This window comes from Telopea speciosissima, chromosome 2 (assembly GCF_018873765.1).
Source record: "Telopea speciosissima isolate NSW1024214 ecotype Mountain lineage chromosome 2, Tspe_v1, whole genome shotgun sequence".
NCBI classification, from domain to species: Eukaryota; Viridiplantae; Streptophyta; class Magnoliopsida; order Proteales; family Proteaceae; genus Telopea; species Telopea speciosissima.
The window spans coordinates 65434435-65449022 of NC_057917.1; the positions used below are offsets into that span (position 1 = coordinate 65434435).

Here is a 14588-nt window from a genome sequence, read left to right on the forward strand (position 1 = left end):
GAAGCACATATAAGGCTTATTATGCTGTACCAGATTTTGTTTTTCTGTATCAGGCCAATTTTTGCAAAAGAAAAATAATTAAGAAAAAAATATAAGGGTTAGGGAAAAAATAAGTAGCTATATAGTTGTTTAATTGGTCTCAGTCGATGTGTTTAATAATAAAATGTGAAAACATTAAGGTTAATATAAACTGGATGGTTGTCAATTTTATATATGGTAAATACTATTGGCCGATTGATGGGCTCATGAAGTCAGAATTTTTATTCTGCCGCTAAACAGTTATTTTTAATTTTTGAAATTAAGAAAACTATTTTTAAAATTCAAAAAAAATAGGGAAAGATAAGGAAAAATATTTTGTGTTGATTTGAAAATTATGAAAGAAATTTCAGCGTGTTTTGAAGCACATATAAGGCTTATTATGCTGTACCAGATTTTGTTTTTCTGTATCAGGCCAATTTTTGCAAAAGAAAAATAATTAAGAAAAAAATATAAGCGTTAGGGAAAAAATAAGTAGCTATATAGTTGTTTAATTGGTCTCAGTCGATGTGTTTAATAATAATTTGTTTTCTTCATGCAACAGTATGATGGTGAGATAATGGTTGCTCAAAGAGGAGATGACGACAGGGGAGACACAGCATGGAGGTATGGAGTGCCAATTGGAGGTGACAAAAGAAAAACACAGTGTAATTATTGTGGTAAGAAGATCATGGGAGATGGGGCCACAAAACTGAAACAACATTTGGCTGGGAATGCTCAAGATGAAGCCACATGCCTATGCTTCTTGTGGAAATTTCGAGGGCCATAGCTGCACATGAGGGGAGGGCATCGGAGGAAGACAGAAAAGGAGAAGGCGAGGGTGGAATGATGATGATGATGATGACCCTGTGTATGTGCCGGATGATGTATAGACAAAGACAGAGGCTAGGGATTTTCGGCGGGTATAGGAGGATAGACACAGAGCCTCTAGGGAAGGATCTGGTCCATCTAGAGCAGGTGGTAGTGGTCTGCACAGCCACAGCCACAGCCACGGGAGGAGGTAAGTTGAGTTGCCCTTCAGGAGATCACAGAGTATAAGGGCAGCTCCCCTCCAATACCACCACGAGAGGACCCCGTACTACAGTAGAATCCCGACATTTACAAGAAAAAATGCCACAAGCAGCGTAAACCGAAGCACATGTGGAGTGATGTGAAGGGGAAAGTTGGGGAAGTTGTGTCTAAGTGGTTGTTATTCCACAACATCATAGCAAATGCCACTACGGGACCCTATTATCAAAGTAATCAAACGATGTTAGATAAGTTGGTTGAGGCTGTCCTAGGGGTCAAAGGGCAACCGCACGAGGTAATGAATGTGTATTTGCACCAGCAAAAACAAGAGCTTCAGAAGAAAGTCCAGCATCCAACTTTATTGTTTACTGTGATAGGAGAACAGTTTTCCTAAAATCTGTGGATGCATCCAAGGAAAAAAAAGGATGCAAAATACATTTATAAGTTTTCGAAGGAGGTGGTCCAGAAGGTAGGAGTCAAGAACGTTGTCCAGGCTGTGACAGACAACAGAAGAAACTTGAAAAGGCTGGTGAGAATTTGATGCATAATAGTAGGTACAACTCTTTTGGACCCCTTGTGCAGCCCATTACCTTGACCTCATGCTGAAGGACATGGGGAAGATAAAATTGATGCAGAATGTGGTTGGGAGAGCAAGACAGTTGAGGGAGTAGTGTGTGGACTTGGTCAGGGACGGCGTCATTAGATTCACCACAAGCTTCATTGCACTGAAGAGATTGGGGCGAAGAAGTTCGGACTCAAATCTATGTTTGCATTTGAGGAGTGGTTTGAGTGGAGGGAGTCAAGTTCCCCTGATGGTAGGGCAGCACAGACAACCATTTCATCTGAGGGGTTTTGCACCTCCTAAATAAGGTAGTGAAAGTTTTGGACCCAGTGGTCAAGGTCCTGAGGGGCAGGCCTAAGATAAAACAAAGGAAAAGTGGTGAAGAAAGACATGCTTAGCTTAGGCCTTGTTCCTAGTATGACCTCAAATAGAGCTGATTGGAGAGCAAAGATCCATGTGGTCGACCCCATTTAGTTGGACTATGATGTTGTGGTTGTATTACACTCCATTTCGAGGCTTGGAGCAAAATGTTGGGCAATTAAGAAGCAGTACGTAGCTAAGAAGGGTCAATGCCCTAGAGTTTGTGCTGATGTTGTATGCCCCCCCCCCCCCATTTACTTCTTTATTATTATTATGATGTCTCTTCTAGGATCCATGTAGCCGACCCCATTAAGTTGGGATAAGGCTATATTGTTATTGTTGTTGTTGTTGTTGGTCAAGGTCCTGAGGATGATGAACTCTGCTTTCAAGCCCATCATACCACACTTGTATGCTGCTAAGGACATGATGAAGGATAACACGTACAATTTGATGCCACATGGCAGCAAGACCTTCCTCAAATTCAAGGATCGCTAGGAGCTTCAATTGATGCATCCACTGCATAAGGCTAGTGAGTATTTTTTTAATGTACCTAATTCACATTACATTTTATAATTTATAGCATAGATTACTAATTTACTATACATTGAAAAAATGTACATGTGAATTTTCAGCATAATATCTAAACCCCAAGTATCATTATAGCCATAGACTTGGGATGAATCCGGAAATTATAGAAGCAGTGAAGCAAGTGGTTGCCAAGTTGGAGCCAAAAGGATGTAATAAAGTCTATTTGCAACAATGAGGTGAGTTTTGTAGTTCATTAGGAATATAATTAGTAATTACTACAACTGGAATTAGAAACTAATGTTAACAATTTTCCAAATGGCTATAGATTAAAAGTTTCAGTGATGCCTTAGGGAGTTTTGGAGCCCCCGGAGCTGTGGCTGGCTGGGCACATACTAATGCTGATACGCAATTCAGTATTTTATTCTCTTACTTAAATCTATATTAAGACTTGAGAAATGCAAATAACATGTCTAATTGTTGTAATGCAGCTAATGGTGGGTGTTGTATGGGGGTACTACACAAGAATTGAGGAAGATAGCAATCAAAGTGCTCTCCCAGACATGTTCCACCACCTGTTGTGAGCGAAATTGTAATACGTTTTCACACATCCACTCCAAGAGGTGGAACCAATTGGGTTCCCAACATCTGGCTAACTTGGTGTATATGCATTACAATATGAGGCTGAAGATGTAGCACATATGGCTGGGTATGGAGAACGACGAGGACCAGATCAAGCTCACTAACATTTTCTTGTTGGAGTCAGATGAGGAGGATCTCTTGGTGGAGTGGGTGAGGGATAGAGGTGAGCCGGTGATGGATCAAGCTGGAGGTAGACCTAACCCCCATATAGTCAGTCAGATGGGTACTAATATGGACGAGTACATGGCTTCAGAAGGTCGGATACACTCATAGACACCCTGACCGTTCGAGTCCGCACCTAGCAAGGATGATGAAGAGAACCCAGACTAGTCCCATTCCAGTGGTCACACTCACACACCGTCACCATCTCGTGGAGATGATGGTGGTGATGGTAATGGGGGTGGTGATGCATATGATGGACTTTAAGAGCAGTAAGACTAGGCACAGGAGGAGTGGGAGGTGGAACCGGAGATGATTGGTTTCATTGGGGAGACCCAGTTTGATCACTCCACAGTCCACAAAGGATACGGACCATGGTGCACGCCCATCCTCCGCACGTACAAGCTACACGAGAGGGCCTTGTCATTGTTCCAGCCAAATGAGCAGGCTGATTGTATGGACATCAATAGCTTCTCTAGCACTATTGGCTGATTAAGTATAGGGGGCAGCAGATCGAGTGGGCACGCCATCCTTTGCTGGCCGGTGAAAGCAGTGGGTCGAAGTTCAGTGCATATAGTCGTTTCACTAGCACTAAGGGAGCATACATCTTCATCTGTTCCCAGTTTTGAGTGTGACACCCACTGACAAGGACATCCTGGATAGCCCTTTGTGGACAACTTCTCCTACCAAGCCCACCAGCCGTACATGCTGCCAACACCATCAAGTCACAGTGGCTCAGTGGCTAGTTCTTCATATTACGATGACCTATACCCTACAATAGGTTACCTCCAGTATGTAGACGAGGCCATTTACATGGGCAGTTAAGGAGGATTATGAGCGTTTCTTCTTGCACACTATGACGTATTACAAACTATTATATTGCTGGGAGACTTGGGTATCTATTACTTGTACTTTATAGTTGGTTCTATTTCATAAATAATTAATCAATATTATGTTTCTTCATTCATGGTGCATAATTTACTTGTTTTACTTGCCTTTTCCATCTTGTAGTACTAAAACAATGTGTAGAATAGGTAATATTACACAAGATATAGAATAGGGTTTGGCATATACTGTCAACCAAGGGTACAAATCCAAACCACCACATTCACATTGTATGACTTTTCTTGCAATTTAAAAGTTTACATATGTTTATATAGGCTAAAATAAGGTTTTCCTGAAGTATCAGAGCCTAATATGGTTGATTGCCCACTGAAACAGCCAACCGAAACAAACTGGCAAAAAGTGCATTGTCACAGCAAAATTTTGTCAATTTCGGTGCATTTCGCTAATTTCGATCTTAACTGAAATGACCTACCGAAACAAGTTTTCAAACTATGATCAACACAGTATACTTTCAAATGATTTCTAACATGCTACTGGTATATACAGAAAAAGAAAATTGCCCTAGGACTTTAAATTGCCATGACTAATGTGCAACAAGATGAACTTATCGTAATATCCTCTCATATATGAAGGGGAGTGAGAAAGAACCAAAAGAAGAAACGTTGTTAAAGAATATCAGCAAAAATTTAGGGGAAAAACATAAGTTTGTGTGTGTGTGTGTGTGTGTGAGAGAGAGAGAGAGAGAGAGAATGGGTTGGACTTACAAGGTTTTTAGTTTTGTCAATGTACTGAGATAATCAGGTAGTGGTCCGATAATATTGCAACTCCTTAATATTCTATAAGAAGGAATCAAACTATTGTCACTTCAACCAGCCAAAAATAACAGAAAGGCACAAACTTCAATTAATCTTGAGAGATATATAAACATTCAACTCACAGAGTCTTCATGCTTGCCATGTTACTCAATGGAGGAAATTCCATTTCTGTTCCATTTATGTCACTGATCCGCCTGGGCAAAAAAATAATTTCACCCATGCTAACTACCCAAATTTGCTTTAAGTGAAGAATACAAAAGGAATGCCACAACATACAAACCAGAAAGAATATAGAAAGAGAAGTCTTTCACTCACATGTCAGTTAAATATACCAAAGCAGATATTTCAGGAGGAATTGACCCTTCCAAACCGGTAGCCTGCATGGCTCTGCCATTGAAAATATAAAGTCAAGGACAACGAAGTGAAAATTTTGAATTCTTCTCTTAGAAGGAGGGGGGATTCTTACAATTTGTCAAGTTTTGTCCAGTTTTTTATAAAACTGGGTATCGTTCCAGTAAAGTTGTTTTCGCTTATCCGACTGCATGTTCCAAAGAGGAAAATAGTTTAAAAAAAAAAAAAAAAAAAAAGGGAAATAACAATTATTAATACTAAAGCTGAAACAAGAAAAAGAAAAAAAAAAGTAGGACGGGTCGATAGAAGTAGAAACTTACAAATCCCTCAAGTTGGTTAGGTTTGCAAATGTCTCTGGCAGAGGGCCCGTGAAATTATTCGAGGAAATCAAACTATAATAACCAACATAATCCCAATAACAAAAGCAGTCAGACATTCCATTATATAATAAATTTCTTCAAAAAAAAGAGGCAAATTCGAGAAAAAGAAAACCCAGAACTGAATATCAAAGAGGGATGTCGAAGTGGAGAAAGGAATATGACATACATTCTCTCTATGTCAACCAATTTGCCAAGTTCTAGAGGAAGAGGTCCAGAGAACTGGTTGGCCTCGAGGGTCCTGAAAATTCAAACTTCTGTAAGCTGTAACTTATAAAATGAATTACTTTTTGAACTACGCAGTAAGGAAAGTTTAACATCAGAACTTACAGATTTCTGAGAGTGGTGATGTTCCCAATTTCTATTGGGATTGAACCCGACAATCGGTTTCCAAGAAGGGAGCTGGAAGGACATCTCTTCATCAATCTCAGTTTTCAGGGAACGAACAAAATTATTTGGATTTGTTTAACATAAAGCCCAAAATAAGAGTGGGAGCTTACATGTTCACCAGTGGCAGGGAAGCCCATTCTGCAGGGATTGTACCGTTAAGGTAGTTGCGACTGAGATCACTGTTGAAAGAGAGAGAGAATATGGGTTTGCAGTAACGTTAGTTGACAAAGAATATCATTTTCTCTTTTAATGTGCTGTGTCAGATAAGTAAGAAAAAAGAATTAAAAGATTCTTACATTTCCTGGAGGTAGAGAAGCTTCACCAATTCTCCGGCAGGGAGGACGCCTGGTAGATTCTGAGATTTGAGAACTCTGCACATCAACGGTCATCCATTAATTAGGGGACTTCTCCTCGTCTCCCAGTAAAATCATACCCAAAATCGACCCATTTCTTATTGAGAACCGGATCGAACCATTTTACCTCCCAAAAGATCGACTTTTAGGTAGGGACGTAAATGGATAACCGAAAATCTGAATAATTTAGAGATTTCCATAAAAAAATTCGGATACTCCAATAAAAATCCATCTGAACAAAAATTTCGAATACTTAATAATAAAAAATTGAATAAATAATGACCTTGATATTTTTAAGATTCAATCGGTTCTAGAATATGTGAAAAAGAAAATCACGATCTATGAGATATGGATTGAGAGTCAATTGTATCAGTTAGGGAGAGATGTAAACGAATGATGAAAAATCCGAATTTGATTGGCATCCGAATCCGTTTAGACGTATCCATATTCAACCAGGGAATTTTCGGATCCAATCACATCTAATTCGTATCCGAGCCGAATCCAATCAGTTTACATCCCTACTTTTAGGTATTTTCTAACCGTTTTTCCGTAATAACCGTTTTACCCTCTTACCACTGATACGGGTACCGCTTAACATTCTTAGCTCCTACTTATGAAAGTGGGACTCTAGGGCCTAGGCATACGGTGGTCGGTGGTTGGTCCCATTATCCTGAATTGGAATCATATGATTCATATTGGTCGAATAGGTAAATTTGAATTAGAATCGGTTGGGAACGATCCTAATTCTCACCGATCTAACTTGGCCGTTCTCCTTTTTAAATCTAGGTATAGAGTATATTTGGACCGACTCCTCAGCGATTCTAATCAGAAAAAAAATCCTCGATGACACATACAGATTTTTCTTCCAGCGATGTCGTGGGAAATCCTCTCCCTTAAAAGGCAATGGGACCCACAGATTGAATTATAATAATTGAATCATCATGCATGATTTATATTATATTTGTGCACGTAAACTGTGGTGGGGCGGGGGGCGGGGAGAGGGAATTAAAGGTGAGAATGAGATAGATGGGTCAAATTCAGTGGTCAATCTAAGCCCATTTGGCCCAATAAGGCGACTGGGATGATGCGTTGGATTTATTTGACCGTGGAATTCGAATAATTATTGAAGTGGATGTCGTTCTCTTATAAATAAAGAAGGAATGTTAGGCACTTAGGGGTAGAATAGACACCCTTTTAACGAATGATGTGATTAATTAAACAATAATTTAATTTTGTAACGGGATAAATTAGCACCAATAATGAAGGAGTGATAAAGACATAAGAGAGAGAGAGACTTACATACCGATGTGATTAATTAAACAATAATTTTATTTTATAACATGATAAATTCGCACTAATAACGAAGGAGTGATAAAGACATAGGATCTTTATCCCCAGCAATACCCTATCCGGTCTAGTTCCCTAATGCCCCTAAAAGGGGGCAGGGGCAATGACCATTCCACTCCTATTTGATTCCACTCCTATTTGGGTGGGGTTCACTCCCTCTTATTACAAGGATCGGGCAAGGAATTGCAAGAGATAATTTTCCTAAAGACATAAGAGAGAGATAGAGAGAGACTTACATACTGACGACGTGACAAACAGTGGCATTGGCGTAGGAGCAATTGCAGGTGACAGCATTCTCCGATCCCTTCTCCGGATTAGCAGTCACCCATCCCGATTTGTTGCTACATGGATCCACAGTGAAATCCCAATCTGTCTTCTTTAACGATTTTGCTATTTCTTTCAAAGCATTCACTGCAATGGTAGAATAGATCAGTGGATTCTGGAAAGGCTATTAAAAGAGAGGACTACGTTTCCCTCCACGTACCTATGGAGAGTTCACCCACCATCTTAGGGTTCATAAACCCCTCCTAAGGTTTTGGTATGTTTCAAAATATCCTTCCGATACTCTTTCCTACCTTTTCCCACCCCACAACAGGGAAAGAAAACTTGATCGTAAAATAAATATTGGGATATTTTTTAAATCTACTACTTTAAAACAATAATTACAAAACAAGTAGATTTATCAGAATATTAGGTGTAGAACAAACTCAATCCTACATTAATTTATTTTCTTATGCAGCCGCAACCGGTTAACGTTTCTTTTCACAATATAGCGTATGGGCCATCCACATGGTGGGGTGAGGACAGGACAAAGGAAGATAACATCAAGGTTGTAAAGACACTCTGGCCGTACTGTCGTCTTTTAAAAGTTAGAAACAGTGCTCTTTTGTATATAAAATCATGAATCGATGGAAGAAAAATGTCAAACTTCCTTTTCATCTTTCACATTTTCATTCAAGTTAAAGAATAGTTATAGAAAAATTTAACCTATTAGCAAGCATATTTTAATTTAATTTAATTTAATGAATGAATGATGGTCGACGGTGGCCGGGCGGGTTGCCGGAAATTTCCTGTTTTAGGGCATCATGATCTTAGAAAAGCTGTAATGGATCATCTGAGATTCTTCAATCTAGAACATCTCAGAAACTCGTTTGGGGTTTGGGATTTGGGAAAGGACACCAAGAAAAAAGGGGGGAAAATGAAAGAATTACAAAATGAAGAATGAATAACCAAAATTTCTTGCCTCACTGACTGGAGCAGTAGCAGAGTAATAAAAAATGGATAAGATTAGTTGTTTAATTTCGTTGTTGATGACTTTTAGGTCATTTTACAGGAAAAAAAGCTCTGAGCTTTCGATAGGAATCCAAAAATGGAAAAGTAACACTGTAAACAGAAATTAAAGAATGTCAAAATTCCAGAGCATAAGTTGGACTTATTATATAAACGTACCTTCGTCATCCGGTAGAAGAGTGGTCATCGCTCCGAATGCGAAAGCTACAGAGCAACTCATCAGAGTAATTACCCAAATACTAACGATGACTGAAGTGGAAGCAGAGCTTCTTCCCGATAACATCTTCTTCTTCCTCTTAGTTCTCAAATCTTTAACGTAACAATAACTCTCCATGACCATGGAACCAAAGGAGCAAAACCGAAGAAGAAGAAGAAGCAGCAGCAGAGCACAGTAACCTTCCTTCCGACTTCAATTCACTCGTTGTTTTTTGGAATCTTTGTATAGCTGTCGGATTCGAAGGCCTTCAACGATTCAACATTGGGAAGATGACAGAGAGAGAGAGAGAGAGAGAGTCAGATCTACTTAATAACTCCTCTGAAGCAGAAGAAGGCGATAAGGGTTGGTCAGTTGGTGGGTGCCACTCGGTTAGTTGACGAATAAAACTCGTCCTTGGACTTGCGACCTTTCCTTCCATCTATAATCCATTTGTAGCTTCCTATTATTTGTGGTGTCGGCGGCAGTGTTTTAAATTTCTGGTCCGAACCCAAACCGTTTAGAGTTTAGACACATGGATGGGTCAAAATATCGCCTTTAATGCCTAAATTTAAATTTTTTTAGAAGGGATCCGGATCAGCTCTGTTTTCATTAAAAAAATTAGTGTTTTTTTCTTCTCATTTTTACCCATTCATATCGATCTCCTGATATAGGATAGGTCAGGAATCATACCGGTGCGAATCGACCGATCCGATACTGATTCCTCAAACCATGGTGGGGGAGCGCAGGGGTGACGTGCACACAGCAGCCAATGAGAACGTGTGCTAACATCTCAAGGGCAAAATTTTCGCCTTTAATGGGGGCGGGATGGTCATTTCGCCCCCAAGTGTGTCTGGGCGTGGCATGCACCCCCGAAAAAATTTGGTTGTAGTCATGTTCTTGCTGCCCCCAATCATATGCACAAACTTAGAATAATCCCTTCCCCCTTTGGGTTCACAAATACCTTATTGAGTTTTAGTATTTTCCAAAATATGCCAATAACATAGCTGCAACCTGGGCTGCAGCCAATTTATGTCCCCCCAAGAGAACATTTTCCCTTTATTAGTAAAATATGAAAGGAGACTTTTTGTTCACCACACCATCCTAGGGTTCAAAAACCCTATAGAGTTTTAGTATATTCTCCAAAATACCCTCTCATGTCCATCTGAATCCCAGCGATCCCATTCACCATGGCTTAAGGAAAACTCTTAATCTCAGTCCAATATGAAGTATCTATCGATTTTATGTAGTCCATGCATGCTTGCCTGCATGGTTGTATTTTTTTCTTCCAATTATCCATATATGTCCATGCACCCTTTTGGAGTCTAATCGTTATCGTCTACGGTTTCCTAACCGGTGCAATTCCCTAGTGCCTCTCACAAGAGTGGGGTGGGACCCACCCGGGGGCACCTGACCGAACACTCTGTCCGGATGGGGTCCACCCTCCTCTTGTGAGAGGCACTAGGGAACCGTATACGATAAAAATTTGTTGGAGTCTAAATTTTCATAACTTTATTTTGTCACGGGAAAATCCAATTAAGTTGAAACTAACATGCAATTCATTCACGTGTGCCATATGGAAAATGTTTGGGCCATCATGAGAAACTTTTAAAGGTGAAAAGTCTTGAATAATTACACGCACTAACTGCACTTGAAAAAAGAAATTAGTATTTGAATAATGGGAAGTGGTTTTTGTCCGGGAGTATGGCCTACGCCAGCACTCCTATGTGTCTATCTCTCTCCTCTTTAAAACAAGGGAGCAGAGGTGTCTTTTCATATAGGGAAGAAAGAGATAGACTCATGGGAGTGCTGGCGTAGGCCACACTCCCGGACAGAGATCTTTTTCTGTTGAATAATATTCAAACCACATATATGCATGTTTATCTCTTGGTATGATTCATGAAATATTTTATGGGGTCATAAATTGAAATAAGGTGTTTGACATGATTTTTCTACCTTATTTATGAGAAATAGAAATCAATTTCATCTAAAATATTGAAATAGCCAGAGACCTATTTCACTTAATTCATTGAAATCATTTCAAATCTTTTTTTTTTTTTTTTTATGATTAAAAAACAAAAGGCCAAAGCTAGCTTACAGGAGCAGAAACATTCTGTAAACAACTGTTCTAAGCCAAGTTCCTAGCTATCATGAGACAATTTATCATCCAACCCGGTTCAAATCTATTTTGCTCTTTAGTTTCAATAAACACATGTTTTCAATAGGGGCAATGTCATTTAATTCTAATTTTAAAATTACTTCTATGTCTGTTGATTTTCTACAATAAAATAAAATAAAGAAGAAGAGGAGGCAGGGTCGAGTCACCACCCTCCCTCTGGACCTTTATCCCCTCAAGTACAGTACACCCTCAAGTGCACCAAAAAGGTCCATTTGACGGTGCACATGTACTTGGGGAGTGTTTTAAAACAAAAGCACTTTAAGGTGCACCGTCACATGTACCTTTTTGGTGCACTTGAGGTGTACTGTACTTGAGGTGATAAGTGATAACTTTCCCCCTCCCTCTCAGTAGTCCAACCCCCACCCCCTCCCCCCCTTTGCCTCCCTTCTTCAGTCCCGCCCCACCACCCTCCTTCAATCTTGTCCTACAACTCTCCCCCCCTTCTCCTCCCTTTCTTCAATCCCCCCCCCCCTCTCTCTTTTTCTTCAAAAGAAATGATTTTTTGCATTAAGAAAAATATATATATATTTTCAACAATTAGAGTTATCAAATAAATTTCTTATTCATGATTTTTTTTTTTCAATGTTCAGAATCAAACAATTCAATTTTTTTGGACAAAAAATCTATTTGTTGACTTATTTCATGAAATCAATTTTATTTTAAAAACAAAATTGGACCAAAGAGAGCTTATTTATTTAGAAAATTTAGATTGTTAAAATAATACCACTAAGAACAAGAAGGGTCACTAATTAAGCAAACATCTAAAGGTTCCCCATTTATCCAAGTTCCCCATTTACCAAATAAGACATGCTTACCTATTTGAGAAATAGTTTGGATTGATCATATATAGTTAAGAATTTCAGAATTTAGTCAATACCAAAGATAAGAAAATGGAAGAGCATTACAACTAAAATGGATTTTTCAACCTTCAGGAGAATCAGAGACCATCAAGTCACACATGTATAAAAAACCCTAAAGCCTAAATAGTAACATCTTCTATTAAATACCCTAAAGATCCCTTTTCTTATTATCAACTTCTACTCTTGGCAATGCAGAGCACGTGACTACCAATTAATTTAAGGGATGTTTTGACTAAAAAAAACCAGAGAAGAATACCAATCTAATGGCGTTTTGGTATTTGAAAATTGATACATACGTCAACACATCCGAGGTGCAAGTCGTATGCTATTTAAAGACAATTCTCCACTTCTACCAAAAAAAAAAAGAAGAAAGAAAACAATTCTCCACTTAGAAATATCTTATTTTAATATACAACTTGACAATCTCATCTGCTAAAGAGCACCATCTCTTAAACTCCCCCCCACCCACCATACTGTGATTCTATTATATAAATCATCATACAGCTGGAGCCAATTGCCAATTAGACTCTAACTACCAGACAATCAAGCTTATATACAGTAATAAATAAAAAAAATTCAAATAGCAAATGATTTTGACCCCATGTAGACTTATAAAAAAAGGGAGAAAGTTTTTCTCTGCCGTGGGTGAAGGAGAAGTATATCCTATTAAGATCATAAATGCTCTACCCTTATAGTACGAAGTCGATAATATTTCTTTTGTATATGATACCCTTTGTACACCATCCAAACCTAAGGGTGTCAAATTGGAATTGGAACCAAACCGTATCAAACCGAATAAGTTGAATCGAGTCGAATAAAATTTGGTTACAATCTGGATTTAAAAATGTAGGAAACTAATTTGGTTCAGTACTCTAGTTCCAACACATGAACCATTGTTCGAACTGAAACCGAATCAAATTTGGGTACTAATATATTTTAGTATATTAATACATTATACTACTAATATATTATAGTATATATTACTAATATTAGTATTAGATTTTATAATGCTACTGTATTATTATATTATATATTATATTATTTTATACACAGTATGATGATGCAGTGACAAAGGTAAGAATTGTGGCTGTCAAGGTAGTGTATTCTCAATTACAATTAGGTTATGTCAAGGATTAGCTTTAAACCGTTACATGTTTGCGCTTATTGTGGATGATTTAACCAAAGACATTCAAGACGAAGTTCACTGGTGTATGTTTTTTGCTAATGATATTGTTTTGGTAGATGAGACAAAAACTGAGATTAACGCCAAGTCAGAATTATGGAGATCAACCTTGCAATAAAAAAAGTTTTAAGATAAATAGAACGAAACCGGAGTATATGGTGTGCTACTTTGGTTACACTATGACAGATAATGAGGTGGTAAAAATTGATAAGAAAGAGATTCTACAAAGTGATTATTTTAGGCATCTGGGTTCAATGATAAATAAAGAATATGATATAGAGGATGATGTTTCGTAGAGAATTAAAATAGGATGGATGAAGTGGAAAGGTGCATTTGGATGTTGTGTGATCGATATATTCCTTTAAAATTTAAAAGAAATATTTTATAAGACAGTTAGACGATCAGCTATGATGTATGGTGCAGAATATTGACAGTCAAGAAGCTTCATATAGATAAACTCAGTATAATAGAGATGAGAATGATGAGATAGATGAGTAGCAAAACTAGGAAGGAATCACATCTATAATTGAGCCCATTTAGTATATTACCATGAATTGAGTATTTGAGTGTTGACTGTGGCATTCAAATTTAAGCCCAAAATTTTTTAGCCCGTGAGCCAAGGCCCTGATTTTTCCCAGATTTAAGGCATTTTATTTTTGATTATGGGCTTTGAATGGAACCTTCAAAGGCATTTTTAACCTTCAAATTTGGGCTTCTTTGAGCCAACTAATCCTCAAACAATGATCCCAAGTAGCCTTATTTCATGAGTTTATTTTTTCGTTATGCTCCTTCCCTACAATAAAGTTAGGCCCAGATAGCACCTTGCGCTGATACTTGGGTTGGGTTGGCTTACAGCTAAATCTACCATCTCACCCTAGTTGCATTTGAGGCAAATTACTATAGCCAAACAAAAGCAAATGAAAAACGAAAAGCTTAAGGCTGAGAGATATCCCAAGGACCTCAAAGATGAGGAAGATTTCTGTTTCGATACCACAAAATTAGTTAATTATATTAAAATATTCAAACAAGCAGCATCTTATAAACCATGACTCATTTATTGAAGTAAACAATTTATTTTTAAGATGAAGTGTTAAATAAATTTTCATAATAGT

The 14588-nt window shown here is 38.2% G+C and overlaps 1 protein-coding gene across 1 annotated transcript in view; it reads right to left on the bottom strand.

The window, feature by feature from the left end:
* LOC122650337 (probable leucine-rich repeat receptor-like serine/threonine-protein kinase At3g14840) overlaps window positions 1-9447 on the bottom strand; it is a 117603-nt gene extending 108156 nt beyond the window's left edge. Inside the window, exons 1-11 of the mRNA XM_043843737.1 lie at window positions 9221-9447; window positions 8008-8182; window positions 6368-6442; window positions 6182-6250; window positions 6012-6083; window positions 5851-5922; window positions 5625-5696; window positions 5420-5491; window positions 5269-5340; window positions 5076-5147; window positions 4903-4974 (exon numbers count right to left, since the gene is read on the bottom strand). Of these exons, the coding sequence (XP_043699672.1) occupies window positions 4903-4974; window positions 5076-5147; window positions 5269-5340; window positions 5420-5491; window positions 5625-5696; window positions 5851-5922; window positions 6012-6083; window positions 6182-6250; window positions 6368-6442; window positions 8008-8182; window positions 9221-9401 (1004 nt within the window). The 5' untranslated portion in view covers window positions 9402-9447. The remainder of the gene's footprint in view (window positions 1-4902; window positions 4975-5075; window positions 5148-5268; window positions 5341-5419; window positions 5492-5624; window positions 5697-5850; window positions 5923-6011; window positions 6084-6181; window positions 6251-6367; window positions 6443-8007; window positions 8183-9220) is intronic.
* Between the last annotated feature and the right edge of the window lie 5141 nt (window positions 9448-14588).